General features: G+C 41.3%; 1 protein-coding gene across 13 annotated transcripts in view; it reads right to left on the bottom strand.

Moving 5' to 3' along the window:
• Window positions 1-6,984: 6,984 nt before the first annotated feature.
• dlg1b (discs large MAGUK scaffold protein 1b) overlaps window positions 6,985-18,602 on the bottom strand; it is an 85,932-nt gene continuing 74,314 nt past the window's right edge. For 6 of the 13 annotated variants that reach the window (XM_030773170.1, XM_030773171.1, XM_030773173.1 and 3 more), the window contains 8 exons: window positions 16,812-16,908; window positions 14,949-14,990; window positions 11,751-11,801; window positions 11,475-11,576; window positions 11,077-11,249; window positions 9,051-9,160; window positions 8,573-8,664; window positions 6,985-7,826 (listed from right to left, as the gene is read on the bottom strand). In XM_030773170.1, coding sequence (XP_030629030.1) covers window positions 7,720-7,826; window positions 8,573-8,664; window positions 9,051-9,160; window positions 11,077-11,249; window positions 11,475-11,576; window positions 11,751-11,801; window positions 14,949-14,990; window positions 16,812-16,908 — 774 coding nt within the window. In that variant the 3' untranslated portion in view covers window positions 6,985-7,719. Of the gene's footprint in view, window positions 7,827-8,572; window positions 8,665-9,050; window positions 9,161-11,076; window positions 11,250-11,474; window positions 11,577-11,750; window positions 11,802-14,948; window positions 14,991-16,052; window positions 16,087-16,811; window positions 16,914-18,602 lie in introns of all 13 variants that reach the window. The other 7 variants (XM_030773175.1, XM_030773178.1, XM_030773180.1 and 4 more) reach the window with 3 other exon arrangements.

The following is an 18,602-nucleotide window of genomic DNA, read 5'->3' as shown; positions in this document are numbered from 1 at the left end:
AAACTTCAGTTTGCTCTAAAAGGTTGAAGATTATCCTTGAGGCAGATGCTGACTCCTCTGCACTTGACTCTGTTTGGGGGGGGGGGGGGGGGGGGGGGGGGGGGGTTATAAGGGTCTCCTTCAAACAAAGGACAGCAGGAGCAACCCCCACCCCTTGTAAATGGGCCATTACTGCATTTCTTTATCAGTACATTTAGATACACCGTTGTAGTATTGTGTTCAATGGAAGAACACATGGGTTGTCAAAGCTCCAGTGAGACAAGATGACAAACTAAACAATGTCAGAAAAGCAAGAATGTTTTCTTTCAGTTTTCTTCTCTTTCTCTTTTTTCATCTTTGTGTGTAATTATGGGGTGGCACGGTGGTGCAGTGTGTAGTGCTGTCACCTCACAGCAAGAAGGTCTCGGGTTCAATTCCTGGCTGGGCGGCCAGAGTCCTTTGCATGTTCTCCCCGTGTCTGCGTGGGTTTCCTCCCACAGTCCAGGTGAATTGGAGACACTAAATTGCCCCTAGGTGTGTTTGTGAATGTGTGTGTCTGCCCTGCCCTGTCTAGGGTTTTTCCCCACCCTTCGCCCTATGAGCGCTGGGATAGGGTCCAGCAACCCCACGACCCTACTTAGGATAAGCGGTTAAGATAATGAGTGAGAGAGTGAGTGTGTAATTGCAAATATAACCAAGTTAGTCAGATGACAAATACAATTCTCGCATTGTCCAAAAATGATAATGGTTGACAAAGATATATTAAATGTTAGGATACATTACCACACTGTTAAAACTGTTAAGAGCATTGTCTTCATTTTGAATGAGATTAATCAATAAAGAGAGTTTTGATAGAGCTGAAGAGGGAAGAGCCCATTTATTCTTGAACATGAGCATTGTTACTTAACCTTACATCAGGAAACTACTCTATACAGAGCAAAGCTCAGAGAGAACCCTCATGCTGCATTCATTCAGAACCTTGCTTTATAGACACACACACACACACACACACACACACACACACACTAGCATGTACTATCCTATCCCGCCTTTTTTTCTTCCGAACAGTATCAGTTCAGGAACCTTTTCTCAACCTAAGGGAAGGCCTCCACGTTCCAAGAAGACACTCTTATCAGTACCTCTCCTATAAGGCTGAGTATCAACTGTGTCTGTGTGTGTGTGTTTGTGTGTGTGTGTGTGTGTGTGTGTGTGAGGAACAAACTGATCAATGGTGTAAGCACATGGTAAGTTTGTGGTGTAGATACTCAGGGCTTTTGGAGAGATAATTCACTTTGCCCTCCACTGACCCCCTGGGCACCCACATATTACTCAGTGGTGGGGGGTGGGGGGCACCCACACTAATTTCACCCGCAGATTGTCATAAGCATGGGCAGTGTTAGAACCAACTGACAAAAAATGATGAATGCCAAAAATGTGTGAATTATGGATTCTATCACAGTTTAACCTTAAGTTTAATATTAAGTGGTGGTGTACTACACACCGCTATGTTTTCTTCAAGCCACTGTCTGATCCATTGTTATTTTGTTATATCACTTATTGGCAGTGGTTCCTCCATTGTCTTTGTCTAGGCAGAGGACAGTAGCTGTTATGGAAGAAGGAAGTATGAACTAGACAAAATTAGTTCCTGTTTAGCAAGAGAGCCACAAACCTGTTTTTGCAGCCTTGCTGAGGTAAATACTGAGTAAATGGTTTAGAAAAAGAAAATAAGGTGGTGCAAGAAGACAGTGCTTTCTCGTTCCTTCTATTGTTCTGTCAGTCACCCTAACACAAGCGTGGTCTCAAACATTGCCATCTGTTCTCTTTTCTCTGTCCTTACTTCCTCTTTCTCTCTCTCTCTCTCTGTGTCTCTCATCACATTCAGCCAGTCATATGCCAATAGACCAGGCATAGAAGAGACATTTTTTAAAACGCTGTCCTTGACCCCATGCTAACATTGCTCTGTGCTGAAACAGCCATGTTTGTCAAATGATACGGAAGTATTGAGGCCATCCCAACCAGAAGCTGCATGTGTCACTAACAGTGTTACAATTACTAACAGTCTCAGTTACTCATCCACTTATCAGAGCACAACTGTGGATTTGGCCTCTGATCCTTGAATTTAATGCTCCCCATGTGGTGTTGAAACTGACTGCAACCTGGAACCTCTTTCATATGAAATATGAGAGCGGTTGAATTCCACCCCCATGCTGGTATCAAACCATAACTACCCCTCCTTTCAACAACAAAAAAAAACACCCACAATAAGGCTGAGGGATTAATGAGATGTTGGGCAATGTTTAGAGTCTTTGTGCAGGGTAACCTTTAAGAGTTAACCTTGGAAAGAACCTGTTGACCCAACTGCTTAGTGGGAGATGGCAACAGTCATTGTTTATCACTCTGACCGTTCTCAACCCTAACAGCAGTGTAACGAAAGAGGATTGCATTAATTCTCACGCAGCATAGGGAGGTTAGTAATGCTGTGAAGTATGTGAACAAAGAACGTGAGTAAATCTTGCTGTACGTAAAGCAGGTTTAGAGCGAACTACCAAGAAAGCCACAACCCTGCTGAAAAAATGTTTCCAGAACGTCTGATTGTTTTCAGTCTTGGAAGACAGAGATAGAGGAACAAGGAAGGAGGAAAAAAGTGGAGAATATTCTTTGAAAGAATGCAGAGTGACAAGCTGCCTTCCCATCAGAAGCACCTAAAAAAAGGTCGCATTTTCATGTACACCCAGTCGCCACCCCCCCCCCCCCTTCCCCGCATCACCACCACCACCAGACAAGAAGTTATTAGAATGATGCAACTGGAGGTCTGAGTGGAGAAGTTAAGAAGTGTCTTCTCATTCAGAGGAGGAGTGACCGTGATCAGAGACTGTCTGTGCACAGCAAAGATACGTTATCTCTCAGAGCCGGGCCCGAGCCCAGCTTTCAGAGGACTCCACAGGCTCGAACTCACTTCTCATACCACAGTGTACTCTACATGCCAGCTGAAAGTCTGTAGAGAATATAGTTCCTATTTCCATTCATGATTTTATACACAGCTACGTGAGGAAATTAATATTCATGATCAGATGCGTACACAGTTGAAGGCAACAAAAGGCTGTATTGCTGGCATAAGAACTGACATGATCTAAAATAAAACGTGAGATGCAGTGCCAGCAGAGCAATGTAGGGTGATGCTTTCTGTCTGAACTCAGGAAGTGAGGTTTTGACGTGCAAGTTCCTCGAAAAAGATTTTTTGGGTTGTTTGTCTCAAAATGAGGTTAACCTTCCTATAGCGGTTATTTGTTCGTTATGGATAATCCTCTTCATTGATTCAGTCTGTTAAGGATGTTATTTGCGAAAACAGCAACAGGCAATCGTGCATATCTGAAATCATTAATAATGTGAATCCCAAATCCTCTTAACCTTGAGAATGGGTAAGCCCTGACACCCCAAACAAGACTGTGCATGTAGTAAAAGATACTAGGTCATGATGCCAAATAATGTTAAGCAGAGTGTCTCTGTGAAAGTGCTCAGTCTTGGCAGCAGAATAATCAAAGATTAATTATTCATCAACAGTAAATTTACGTAACTGGAAGGCTTGTTCAAAGACCCTGTGTGACATTTAGCGTCTCGGGCTAATTTGGTATTCAGTAAATCAGTCTCTGTCCTTTATTGTCCTGATTGTGGACATTACACGTGCTATTTTCCAAGACAACAAAGCAGTATAATAATGTCCTCCGCTGATCCGTTACATAAACGCACAGGCAGTTTATTTTAAACAGCCTCTTACCTTGCCATGAGTGACACAGCCGTGTAGCACTTACACGTACAGGTATTTGTGGATTAAAAATATCTGATCAAGTAAGGTCAAAATATGTTACCTAGTTATTTATTCTCATATTAGTAAATATATACTTTATCTGGAGCGTCCAAATATTTGGCATCTTCTCTAGCGTTGACTTCTAAGGAACGCTTTAAAATTACATCGACTTGGTTCACTTCTCAATATTCTCTCTAGGTGGCACTACGTACTTGCACAACTACACGTCTCACCGCCGAAGAAGCTTACTAGCGGATAGCAGAGTTGTCGATTGAGGACCTTCAATGCGTGAGGTAAGGTAGCTTGTGATTTAACGTACATACATTTACAACGTGAAATATTTATGTACACTAGTGTAACTGATGCATTTTGTAATTTCAGCCTTCATACATAGGTCCATTATGGTGTTGCAAAGAATCTTGTACGCTTTGCTAAACAACGCACAAGTTGTTGAGAAGCTAGCCGAGTCCCGTCCTATCAGGCGAGCGGCGCAGATCACGGCCTTTGCCATTACGAAAGCCCAGATCGCCGGGCGAGACGCATCATCGAAGATCCTTAAATCTGACACTCTTCGCCAAATTCGAGAGGAGTCGAAAATGATGCCAAAAGACTTTGGGGAAATCGGTCAGAAAGCTGGGCGGCTTCGAAATACTTTTGTTCGGGAGGTGAAAGAGGGAATGAGGGATGCATCCAGACAAATCAAAAACAAAAAATGAGAGAGAAGAACGGAACTGTTAGTTGGTTAGATATTATGACCTCTGAGTTGGGAACGTTGATCGGTCTGTCAGCTGAGTGTCAAACGACGTCCGTCACATTTTGTCACACCGAATGACCTTTCGGTCGTTCCAACGACTTATTTATTTTCCAATAAAGTAGTGTATGTTTTATTTACGTTTCACTCATCACGAAATAATACTGTAAGAGGCGAAGTTTCAGAATCTGGTAGCTTCGTCTGTGAATTTCATGTTAAAATTTGTGAAAGAGTATTGAAATAAATGATCGCTGATAAGAACAGACGTAGCCTGTGAGATTAATCGAGAGCAAGTTTAGAAGAATTTGTCATCCCACGTCTCTATTAAACAGCAGATATTCTCGATATTGCCATCCAAAGAGTGAATTTCAGTGATTAGACATCTTTAATATTCATAGACGATCAGAGTACACAACTTGATAAAGAGGAATAAGTTATGTAATGATTACACAACTGAGATTCGGCTTGTTAGCTTAGCTGTTCTTAGGGTTTGTTCAGAGAGACAGCTAGACAGACATACACAAGCTCCAAATTCTATATTAGTGCAGTTCCACAAAGTGAACCCTAGTTGCCTCATATTCTGTCACTGTGTTTAAAATTAATATTATAAACAAGATTTATAATCCAGTGTATAAATTCAGGGTTCCACTGAAATCTGCTGTTTATTCACAAGTAGTAGACATTTGCTGGTATTATTTAACCTCAATCGACACATCAAATGATAAGGAAGCCAGAAGTGTTGAAACTTGACATTTATTAGTCTTGCAGTCAACCATGGAAAACCTGTAACACTGTATCCTGTGCCAAGGGACCATTTATCAAGCAGGAAGAATGGTTTGCCCATTTCTTATTAAAAATGCCTCATTTTACAAATGTCTAATTCTCTCATTCTTTTTACCTCCTGTGTAAAAAATTGGCAGCCAATTCGTTGATAACAAGGTTAAATTGGTATTTTTTGTACATTATCCGAAGCTTGATGACACATCCATGTAGAAACACCCACTTTTAACACATGTTGCGTCCCTCACTTACTCAAGGGTCTCCTTTATTTTGCAGTTCCATATACAAATACACCTGTGCATTGTTTGTATTTGTAACGCTGATTATGCGACTTATCAACTAGTCCACTCTTGAGTTATTCTTTTGGACCTTCCCTTGGTGTTTTCAGTATACAGTCACAATCACATTGTCCATGTGAGGGCATACCAACCTCTGTTTCCCACATGAGTTCCCTAACACCTTGAAACCAACTTAACAAAGACTCAAACCCAGACTGTGTTATATGAGAAAAAAATCGATTTTATTATTGTCATAACTTGCTGTAATAGCTGTTCTCTGTTTTCGATGTGGAGGTTATTTACAGGTTTCCGGTCCCAGATTTTTTTTTATATCGCCCAGGCAAGGCGTCAGAAGAAGCAGTCTCAGTATATAGAAAACTAGTATATCTTAGAAGATCAGACAGGCTTATGTCTCCATCTGCTGGGTTTTGGGGGCTTTTTTTTGTTTGTTGGCTGTTTTTTTTTTTTTTTTTTTTTTTAAAGGAGTCTCTCTCAAGTGTCTCCAGTCCACATGGAGAACAAACCAGTGCAAGCCCCTGTAACAGAACAACGACAAGGCGGAGCCGCTTTCCCCCAGCCAAGATGGTTTGCAAGTGGGTGTGTGAAGAGATAGAACGTTCTCCATTTTCACACAGAGGTTTTTGAGGAACCTTTTTGCTCACAGGGTGGGTGTAACAGGACCGCAGAGGAGGTGAGATCAGAAAGAGAGCCAAGAGTCAGATCAGCGTCAAGTGTGACCATTCCTAAATTTGGTAAACTGGAGCACTTGACATGTCTTCACATGGTCAAGATCCTTCCTGTATATTTCTGACAGGTTAACTGACAATAAAGGGAAAGGTGTTAAAATAAAATATATATTCATATTTAACATTTTTTTTCCAAACATATCTTTCAAAATGTCAAGAAAATAACTCCCATAGTAGTAGTGCTTAGGTATAGTTCAATATAGATTTTTATTATAACAAAATAGGCAGTTCATGAAGGGTTAAATATCCGTTAAAATTTCATTGTACAACAAATTGTCCAAAGCAGCGCTGGCTGACCAAAGCTGTTAGGGGCGTGGCTTTAAAACGGCAGTTCCTTGTTCATGTGGTCATTTCAAGACTTTATTAGACGGAAATCCAAGATGTTGAGAAAATTATTTATTTATATAAGACACTTATCATAGAAAAAAACACACACTCTGTGACCTTCTAACACAGACTGCACATCCCACAGTTCTGCGCAGCGGAAAAAGAAATGACAAAAATAAAACGGCTTCCTAACATGGACATTTGTTTGTGAGTATGAGTGGGAATTCAAAAGACAAAAGAAAATAAAAATAACAACAACACAGACTAAGACATATGTGTTTAAAATAAGGGACTAAATTGGTAAAGAGGACCGGGGGGGGGGGGGGGGGGGGGCTGACAAGAAAGAAAAGTTGAAGAAGACATGCTCGTAAAGCTACAACGTGCAAAGTTATTTCATGTTTCTTGCTAGTTTTGCACCAAATGCCTGAGACTTGACCTCTTCTCTACTGTCTTGGACAAAAGCTGAAATGGGACAGGTTTAATAAAATCCAGCTGAACCTTTTTTTTTTGTTAGTGTTAATATTATTATCATTATTATTATTCTTTTAGAAAGTTTCCTCCCTTAAACATTAAGGAACTGTGCCGTTTAAAAAGCCCTGGTGCAAATGCTGGTCTGTTCTGGCAGATCCTCTCAACCTCTCTCTGTCTCTCTCTCTCACTCTGTCTCACTCACTCTTTCTCCCTCTGTCTCTCACTCACTCTCACTCTCACTCTCTCTCTCTCACACACGCACTCATGCTCTATCTCTTTCTCTCTCTGGAAGCAGTGATTATTAGAAGAGAAGATGTCGTGCACCCGGCAGGAACACTGAGGTCTTACTGATTGGGTGAGAGCACTGAGCTGAAGACTATAGGAGGTGGGGAAAGGGGACTAAAGTCAACTCCATAAGTCTGGGAAGATCCAAGGGTCAGGTGGTCAAGAGGATGCTGCCAAACACAGCACCCCAGCTTGTATTAAAAAAAACAAAACAAAAACAAAAGAAACAAAAACAAAAAAGAGGTAATAAATTAAAACAGACAGAGAGAGGCAGGGAGGGAAGAGTTTGGGGTTGACTCAGAGTTTTTCCTTGGACTGCACCCATATGTATGGCCCAGACTGCTCTTCGATGATCTGTTTCACTTGATCGTAGATCTCCTCCAGCGTGTCCCCCTGAATGATCGCTGCAACACACACACACACACACACACAAACAGTAAAACACAAAGCGTCTCATTCACATCTCTTCACTGAAAACTTCAGACTTCATTTGGCCGTTTCTGTGGCTTATGTCTGCTCTCACAGAATAGTGACAGCAAGTGATTAACACTGACAATGTTCTCCTAGCTAAGGGGTGGAGAAGTGGAGGTGGAGGTGATGGGGTAAGAACTGCTGTCTAGGGTTGTGCAAAACCAACGTTTTTTCAATTAATCGTTTTTTAAAATTCATCCGATTCGAAATCGATCTGTAAAATTTATGGATCGATCTTTTAGGCTATTATGCATTTTTTTCCCTTGGTTTTCTAGGTTCATTTCCGCCATGTTTAAACACAGCCAGAGGATTAAATAGATTAATTTGCAGCTATTCCTTTCCGTCTGAAGTCCTTTTTCTTTCTTTGGTGCTTAGTTTTTTGTTTTGTTTTTAAGGAACTGTACCCATGTGTTTCTCAAATAAGAAGATTTTGGTAACCAAGTCCTTGGCCTTTTCTTCAGTGGTTTTTCACAATTTGTTTCCATTTGCAAATTTCTGTTCGCTTCAGACCTTTTTTAACATCTCTCAAAATATGCAGTGCTATATAGTATTTCATATGTCATTCCTATTGAATCAATATCGAATAGGAATCGAATCGGATTGAATCGAATTGTTAGCTTGTGAATCGGAATCGAATTGAATCAGGACATCCGTGCCAATACCCAGTCTTACTGCTGACCTGTGAAATGCTCTGTAAAGTCCTGTTCCAGCTTTGTGGCTCTGTCGTAGATCTTCCTGCCCTGTTCCTCTGTCAATCTTTTGTTCATCTCCCTGTGGTTAGAACACACACACACACACACACACACAGAGTAGGCTTAGAGTTCAGTACACACCCTACCCTTTATATAATAAGTGACAAATATGGTATTATAATCCATGAATGTGTTTCTGTGGACAACATGGTGAAGCTGATGAATGGTATCTAAAGATCGTGTGTGGGATGCGATACACTAGTTAATGATGAGTGGACAGAGAGTGACAGACAGAGAGACAGTGAAGGAGTATGGCAAAAATGATCAAAGAAACACATTCCATGTTATGATGATATTACAGATGAATGACACAGATAAGTACTGTGTTTAAGGTCAAATCACTTTTTGGGGGGGGGGGGGGTTGTTTCATTTGGTAAAGTGAAACAGACTCTGTTCTGTACTCACATGATGTTCTCCACTGATTTGGGTTTGATGAAGATAGCGATAGGGTAGAGTGCTGCCACCTGTAGTCTTTTGATGGCGTTGCCTGACACGTCTAATATGCAGTGTTTGCCCTGAGGGGACAGAGGAACCAGACCATTGTCATTAAATTCATGAGAGCTCAGATAAGCTAATAACTCAGGTCTGTACAGTAGTCACTTCAGTGTGACAGAGGGTTAACTACCATGACAGACGTTGTTTCACGTCAACAAAACCATAACACTGATCCCAGACCTGCCTCTTAACAAATATAATAATATAATACATAAGTAAAAGCTGTTCTGCTGTGGATACAGGTTTATAATAAGTCATTAGGTCAGTCTAAAGAATAAAATAAGGCCAGTGGTGTAGAGAGCATTTTAAACATGCAGCTCTTTTAAAAGCACCTTTACCACAGTAAATAAAAACAGACAGCACAACACTCATCCAGGAAATGAACTGAGTAGGAGGAAACCATGTCACGAAAACATTCAATAAAAATAGTTTCTTCATCCAGGAGCAATAGACACTGAAGCTGTTCATATCAATATTTTCACAATCCATCATGACATTGTTGACTTGTATTATACACTTATTTATTTTAATGTAAACCAGTTAGTCAGAGCAGTTTTACTGTACTATTATTTATTGGAGTTCAGAAACAGGAGGTAAGTTAAACAGTGGAAACACCCAACAACAAAGGGCTCAGAACTGAACTACAGTCAAAAATGGATTCTATTCTTAAGGTTCATATTCACCTCAATACTAATTACCAATATATGTGTGTGCCATAAAAGGCATCTTCAGGTCAACTTTTTAATATGTTAATCTAAAGCAACAAGAGAGACAGATTTCAAAAAAGGTCAAATGATTGAACCCCAAGCTGGGACAGATTAAGTCAATGAAGTCAACCTATTTCTTCAGTCAATGAAGTGGAACAAAAACTGTTTTTTATACATTACTAAACTGATATTTGTGGTGAAGGTGCCACTCAGAAACAACTCATAACCAAAGTCAAAGAACAACAATGTATAACTTAAGTAATTAGGGCAAAACATGGACCTCTGAACAGTGTGGGAAATATAATATGGTTTTTCACTGTTTTTCCTACAACTGGGATGGGTCTGTGTTTGGAGAAAAGTACAGAACACCACTCTACCTAAACATAGTGGTGGACCAGGTCTACTGCAGGCTACCAATCCCGTGGGTGGATCTGGCTCTGCATGGTAGAATTATGGCCAAGGTATACAAAGTCGTTTAGACGACCAGGTGCACGATTTGGGCCTTACAGTGTTTGTCTGAGCTGTAACTATATTCCATGACCATAACGCCTGCGAGCACATGGTTTCATAAACAGCAGAATGAAGTAAAGTATATCCTGTGGTCCCTTTATAACACCACATCGTAACATGATGGAACCTTAAGTCAGAGTTCTGGAATGTACTGTATATGGAATGAAGCTCTTAGAGAACTATAGCTATTCTACATACAAGAGTAGACTTATATCTGATTAAGCAGTTCTGTTACAGTACTCAGAGAAAGGCTGAACTTATTCCATAGAGATAGTCCAGTTCCTCAAAGGTCAGTAAATCTTTATGTGTTGTCCGATGTTTCCATTATTTTGTCCATCCCCTGTATTTTGTTGTAGCTCAGTTTTTTATCTTAAAAATTGTCCTCTGTATAAAAGCTCTGATTTTCTTGTTCGTAGAACTGAGTTTTGATCAGAGAGGATATGAACAGTCTAGGTATGAATCCCAAAGTATGAAACCGGGTATGTAAAAAAACACCATTCAAGAAAAGTTACAAGAGTAGTTGTAATGTGTTACTGAGCACCACTGCTTCAGTTAAAATTAGGCTGAAAGACACCACACCATAAGTACAGTCTGTTTAACATTTTATACCAATATTAACTCTCAGAACACTCTCCCAAAGGTGAAAAAAACAACCTCACACCAGGTCCATACAACATTATAACACCCTTGTGTGAGAACAGCCACTTTGTGGTGCTAACCTTCTGGGCCACCTCCCGCACTGACTGCACGCTGGTCCCGTACAGGTGGTTATTGTACTGGCCAGCTTCAATGAATCTGTGCTCCTGGATGTCTCTCTCCATCTGCTCTCTGGAAATCACAAAGTGATAGTCTCTGCCGTCCACCTCATAGTCCCGCTTGGGCCTGGTGGTGTCTGAGAGAGAGGGAGAGAGGGAGAGAGAGAAAGAGAGAGAGACAGAGCGAGAGACAGAGAAAGAGAGAGAGAGAAAGAGAGACAGGACACAAAGCAACAATGATTCACTGTGTTTAGATTTTAGAGTGGAATTCCAATGCCATGTGACAATGATTAAGTGGCTTTTTATTTGCTTTTGTTTCTTTTTTCAAAAATAAATCTCCTGTGGACAGTACAGTTACTTACGGGGAACACAGGAGCCAAATTTATCAGGGAACTCTGATATTAGGTCATCATTTATCCGGTCTTTCATGGGCCCCAGGATGATTACTGGCCGTGTGTAGCTCACTTAATACAGAAAGAGAAAGGAGTTCATAAAATTACTAAACAGAACTGAACCATCACACTGAACAAGCTGCACTGACATTCCTTTCAGTTAGTGATACATCACAGTATATTTGAGTGCTGTGTCTAATACTGGCATTTGGTAAGAGCTGGCAGGTTTGAGGTTTGGATTCTCACCTTCCTGTCGGCAGACTGGCTCATAGGACAGTACGTAGTCCTCCTGTCCACCTGAGAGCAGAGTAATACACACAATGACATTTACACTACTCACACAACATAGCCACCCTGGCCCTGAGCACTGACAAAAGTTTCACTTTGTGAAAATATGTTGATTCTCTTCAAAGGTTAAATTTAGAGTGTAAACTACAGTGTGTGTGGCGGATGTCTTATCAAAATAGGGTTACTGTTTTGTTTTGTTTTAACTACTTTATATTGTTAAAGTCCTTGACAATAATTTACTTTGAAGCACATTTTTGCTTAGGTTAGTGATTAAATATGTCTCTCAGTAAAATGATAACAAAAGACTCCCAGGGACTTTTCCACCAAAGAGTGTTAAGTTGGCAGCATGAAGGTCTATGACAATGCTCTGTGTGGGGCCTGTGCAATATGTGACCAGCACATGGCAACAATGCAATGAGGCCCTCACTAACTGCTGGGGTATGTGTGTGTGTGTGTGTGTGTGTGTGCGCATGTGTGTGTGTGTGCGTGTGAGAGAGAGAGACAGACAGACAGTTATCATGATAAGAACCTGTTATTTGCATGCCTCAAGCTGATGGCTGTAATCGCTATATTGTATTAGTCCCAAACAGAAGCTCATCAGAAATCAATAAATTTTAGTATTAAAAATGACAGAGATGCATTAACAAGCAGGCCAAAGTATACTACAGTAAACAGGTATGTGCAGTGTACTGAGGGCTGTCCACTACTGACACATGTACTGTGTATGCATAAAAGTCAGACAGCATTACTCAAGCATTATCCAGCTCTGGCCTGTACTGGACCAGACTGGAGCATTAGAGCACTGTGAAAACAGCTGTAGAGAGCTGTACCTTTAGCTCAGTGTGAGAATGAAATGTGATACTAAACAAGAACAGCAGACCGATCTTTCACTTATTTCACTACTGTGAACCAGAAAATCAAAATGAAAATGATATGAGGAGGGGAAAAAAAACAGATCCATTTGATGTACACAATGAAATGATCATAAACTACAAAAAGCCATGTGCAGAGTAAGACCAGCCCACCTCTCTCTAATTTCATCTCTGAAAGACAAAATAACCCATTAGAATCACTCGTGTTGTCAGCAGTCTGTCTCCATGAGAGATACCCTTGCTTTTTTTTTTTTACTTTTTTTTAAGGACTAAAAGTCACTGATTTTGAGCCTTCTTTTACTTAACCTGAGGAGCAAACTCTACTACTGCCACTGAGAATTCGAATTTATTTCTCATAAACGTAGAGACACTGAAGAGCTGTTCCTCAACTTTAAACCTGAACATGCTGCCTGGAGTCCCAATCACAACTGTTTACGGAAACATCTGGATATTCGTTTGTGTTTATGCACAGCACTGTTAATTCAACTCCAGAGTCATACGCTGTTCCTCACAGGTTCAAGATCCATCTTTAAAATCTCCAATCTGGACAGCTCCCAACTCTACACAGGCAAATTTCCAACCTGCTTTTTCTGGGAAAATTCATTGATTTTTTTTTTTTGACTCAGGGTTAATACCTGACCCAAGGCTCAGTGCTGACACCATTAGGGTGTCTGTTCCCATTCTCTTGGATTTAAGTGAAACAATTGATGTGACTGACGCCAGCATATTGATCCTCTGATCCATTATTTCTCCAGCAGCATTATTCACTGGTTAAGCATGCATACTACACAGAGCCATTCTCAGGTAAAATGAAGTGATTTTCTCTCTAAGTAAAAAAAAAAAAAAAGTCGGTTTCTACTGATTGTGGTATTTCTGGGGCCTCTGATGCTTTGTTTATGGATCCTCTCAGACCGTTCATTTATCAACATGCCGATTTTCAACGTAATGCTGATGCTATTTAATAGTTATGTTTCTGCCTGAAGTGACGACCCCGGTGCCCCAATGCTCACACAAAAAAAGTCTTTCCACTGTTAATGAATGGAAGGGTAACTGAACAAGGACAAGACTGGGATTATGATATTTGGTCTAACATTGAAGAGAGCTGAACTGCACCCCAGACTGAGTAGTTTGACTATGCATATATAAAAGCTGAGAGATCTGAAGGTCATTTTGGGTTGGCACCTCTACCTCACAGACCATAAACGATATAACACAGAGTCAGCACTGTTCCACTTGAGAGGCAAACCCAAGAAAAGATCAAACAGGAAATGAATGATGTCCAATCATTTCCAGCTGCCCTGACTCTTGGAATAACATGACCACAACTGAAACTGGGTCCAAAAAAGTGAGCATGTAACTACACTGCAATATGACCCACTCTGGCTCCCCCGATGGCGTTATTTCTATTTAATTTCTTTACGATTTTGTGTCTTTTAATCTCTGCACATAGAGATGTATTGTATGAAGGGTGCTTTAAAGATGCATTGCTGTTTTAATAAGTTATAATAGCAGCAGCAGTGACAAACTCTTGATTCACATTTGAATGAACATTTCAGTCCAGTACTACTACTTGGCACCACGGTTTGTGATTGAGACTGCAGGTTATTATCACTAATCTTTGAGCATGTAAGTGTAAGTGACTACGATCCACCAACATTGCCGTAACACGGTCCTTAGCGTGAGCTGGTCCCTGTCTGTTGAACTAAGCTATGACTGAAATATCACCGCGTGCTGACTGAAGAGCTGGGGAGGAGAGTGCTGTTGCCATGGAGACTGACTGGGTGCACTGATTGATTTTGGGATTGTATCTGTGTGCCTGTGCACTCTCAAGCTTCTGGAGTATTCCCCCACCCCACCCCACCCCACCCCTCACTGCAGTGGCTCTCCATTTGAGAGAGAGAGAGAAAGAGGGGCTAGCTGATTCCTTATATAAGACTGAAGCTGTGTCATTCTCTATGTGCTCGTACATCATTTTGGTATAGTGTTCCACTGGTCTGTGCAGTATTAACCACATGGTCCAAAACAGTCTGTCAATTTTTTTAAAAATGAATTTCAAAGAGGACAACAATATGTTAGAAGAGTTTCATTGCAAGCTATGCAGAAGGATATCTTGTGTGTGTCTGTGTGTGTGTGTGCATTTAAACCACAATTTGACACAGAAAGACTGATTTTAGTGTTAGTGAGTTAGCATTAAAATGACAGAAATGCAGAAGATGAAAAAGAGGAGAAAAGAAATAAGAAGAAAAGAAAGAGAGGAATGAGGGGAAGTGAAATGGACACTTACGGTAACTACTTTCACTATCGCTGGCATTAGATGTGACATGTTCTGGAAACACAACAGCATGGGGTGGATGTTGAGAACTGAGCCCACAGTCACCAGTACATTGCCTCACAATGGAATATCAACAGGAAAATCAAATGGCTCACTACACAGCAGTAATACATAAAAGGACCAGCGGAGGGCAGCACAGAGAACCTACTGAGATCAGATCAGAGTAGGCCTTGGTAGGATCCAGCAGACATATTGGTTACAAACTATCATTTTTTTTCTATTTCAGATGCATTAAAAATAACAGAACTCTAGCATTAAGAAGTAGCTTTGCAGCAGAAAATCAGACCTGAAAGCGCAACAAAACTCTCCTCTGAGAGAGGTCATAACATACCTATTTTCATAAGTCAACACATATAGTATGTAACACTCAGTACGCACCAAGAGGTCAACAATGAAACAAACATGGGACATCTACGTGGTTTTAGACTGATTTAGACTCCACAGTGATTCTCCCAATGAGAAATAGCGTTAACAGACAGAGACCCAGACACCAGTACCAAAGCTTTACACTGCCAAGCCCAGCACTGACAATAGAGGCCAGAGTTTAATGACACTCATTCTATGTGAATGAAACTGCAGCCAAAAGCCGCTGAGCTATGTTTCCTTTAGCTTAATGTCACCACAGGTGTGCCATGAAAGTGACATATAGTGATAGGCACATTAGAGAGAGAAAGAGAGAGAGTGTGTGTGTGTGTGTACACATGTGTCTGTGTGCGTGTGTGTGCACAAGTGCACATCTCAAAATATCCAAAGTGGTCCAAAAATGAAAAAAAAGGACTGAACTAGAGAAAATGCTCTCTAAAGAAACTGATGTCTATTTGGTGTGGTTTAAGAGTGAGAGAGTGTGTGTGAGAGAGAGAGTGAGAGAGAGAGAGAGAGAGAGAGAGAGAGAGTGTGTGTATGTGTGTGTGTGTGTGAGAAAGAGAGAGAGAGAAAGGGAAAAGGAGGAACGAGATGATGAGAGTGGGATGACTGAGGTGGAAGGTGACAGGGTGGTCTGGAGCAGATGGAGCTATGGGGTCTACGGGGCAGCAATGCTGAGAAGGAGGCACTTACTCTGGCCTTTGGTTAGCATGTCATCTGGGTTGTCCTGTGGAGCAGTCAGCAGAGAGCGAGAGAGCAAAAACAATAACAAGAGCACACACATTACTGGAGCACTCTGGGAACACTTCCCAATACCTGATACAGCAAGCACCAGACTCTTACAGGGCACGGAGAACCAACTTTACCACTGAGCTCAAAATAAACAGGTACCAGTAAAGGCATAACCAGTATCATATCTAATGTGGAAACATGAAGCATAATCTTAGCATGTGGTACTTTCCAATGTCCTTAAGCATTTGGCTTGACATACTCATGCCACAATACTCAGGGAGACTAGTGTCCACGATTGGGCGCATGACTGTGACTCCCAAGCCAAGGAGTGGGAGTATGTGCAAGTCAGTTTTGTTCCAACCTCACACAACCACACCCAGTTTAGCTAAACACTAATAAACACGCCATCAGTAGAACAGTAGAAGAAGGCGTGTTAAGATCAGGCCTGGAGCGATTTCCTTTTGGTGTGTGGCTCTCTGGGTGGAGGAGGAGTCAACTCCTCCTGTTATGTGAATGCTCCTTTAAGTTAAATACTCAGTGACTCTGAAGGTGACTCCGTGTGTCACTGTAGAGGGCGGTGGTGCTTACTGTAGCAGGGGGTCCCCTGCTGGCTCTAAAACCCTGCTGGACACGCCCTTGCCCCCTGTGTTCTCTCAACGCCCAGTGTCTCAGCTGCGTCTCCGTGAGCGCGGGGCCGCGGCCTCGGCTGACCGTACTTACGCTCCGCATCGCTCGTTTCCTGCTCGCTCGTCTCCTTCTGCTTGTAGAAAGGGAACTTTCGGGAAAAGAGGTTCTTTTTACGCTTGTCATTGAGGGACTGTTGAGGAAGAGAAGGAGAAGGCGAAAGAAAACAAAGGGTTGGAGGGAGGGGGTTGGAAGAGGAAGGATATCTGATGTTTGTATGGAGAAAAAAAAGAGATGAATCTTCTGTACCGACTCAGCGATTCTCTACGAGGCAAAAGAGCTGACACAGAACTCTTAAGACTATTACAACATTATAATACAGATCACATAAATGTTGACTGTGTAAGACCTGAAAACGCCACTGACACTACAGATTCTTACAGGTGAACCAGTTCTGACGCTGTTTTGTAGCAGGCAAAGGCAGTGTTGTAGGAACATGTGTTAGGACTTGGCTTATTAATCAGTATTTCAAAGCACTCTAAATATCCTGATGACAATAGTACAGCATTAGTTTTTATGTTGTTGGGTTTTTTTTTTTTATTTATTTGTGATCATTAATCAGTTAAGAGAGAGCACAAAATCAGTACTTCATGCAAGGCAAATGAAGTAACCTGAACTGGACAAATATATCAACTTGAGCCATAGACCCAGAGGGAAACATTAACTTGCCCCCACCCACCCAGAAAAAGCCCTTGCGTTCATTTGCATGCATAAAGGGGGCTGAGGAAGGCTGGGGGAGGCTTGACGCGTGTGCCAGAAGCATGTGCAGGCCTGCGGCGGCTTTTATGGACGTCTCTTATCAGCAGGAGCGTGTGGAGCAAACACAAAAGCCTTGCAAAAAGTCTTTCATTAGCCAATCGAGACCAGCTTTTTTGGCTTTTCACCCAGAAAAATCAACTGGAAAACCGATCAGGAAAATAGATAGCGACCATTGGCTGAGCCCAGATGCCTTCCTGCGCATTCATTGGTTAACATGCAAGCACAGAAAACGAGCTTCACATATGTCACAGAATGACTTTCCCATACACCCTAACATGGAAATACGTTCTCAAACTGCACCTGTCTGAAGAGATAAAACGGGTGGTCGAGCACTCAGGAAAGATTCTGTGATGGAGTAGCTTTAGCGAGATTTTTATAAAGGCCAGCTAAAGTTATTTCTGCTCTGAGACACTTAATGACATAAACAGTACATGCTATTGTGTCTAAAATTCATATTCGCATGACAAGATAGCTTTACTTTCTCTCTCATAGGTGCCTGCTAGCACACGCACTATGAGGGAAAAAAAAAACTACAGAAAAGCAGAGCTGACCAGCAGAAAGCAAAGAAGAACAGAGGAAGTGAGATGGAGTAGAGTGTGAGGTAAAGGAGTAAGAGGTGAGTAAGAGGAAGAAGTAGCAGAGGAGAGCAGTCCAACATCAATGGCAAGCGTATTTGTCCTTCATGTTTCCTTTTTTTTTTTAAATTGTTTTTTTTTTTTTTTTTGGTTCTGTTTCAAATAGTCATGCTTTTTTTTTTTCTTTTTGCTTTGCTTGGCAAGTTAAGGGTGTGAAGCAAGTAGGTCTTTGGACAGGGCACTTCAGGCTACAGGATGCTGTTATTATTATTGTTATGATGATTATTACTATTACTAATGCGTGGGCTAAATTCTGCCAGTAACACTCACTGTTTGGTTACACATGCAGTTAACTCAGTTCTTCTACTAGTGTAATTATTACAGTATTTTACACAGACAATGCTGCAATGACTAGGCATGAGTACATGAGGGTTAAACTTAGAGCATATACACGTCTACATCATTCCTGCATTAGCATTCATGCGTTAATATG

Source organism: Chanos chanos, chromosome 5, assembly GCF_902362185.1.
Source record: "Chanos chanos chromosome 5, fChaCha1.1, whole genome shotgun sequence".
Taxonomy (NCBI): Eukaryota; Metazoa; Chordata; class Actinopteri; order Gonorynchiformes; family Chanidae; genus Chanos; species Chanos chanos.
This window is presented reverse-complemented; position numbering and strand designations above follow the sequence as displayed.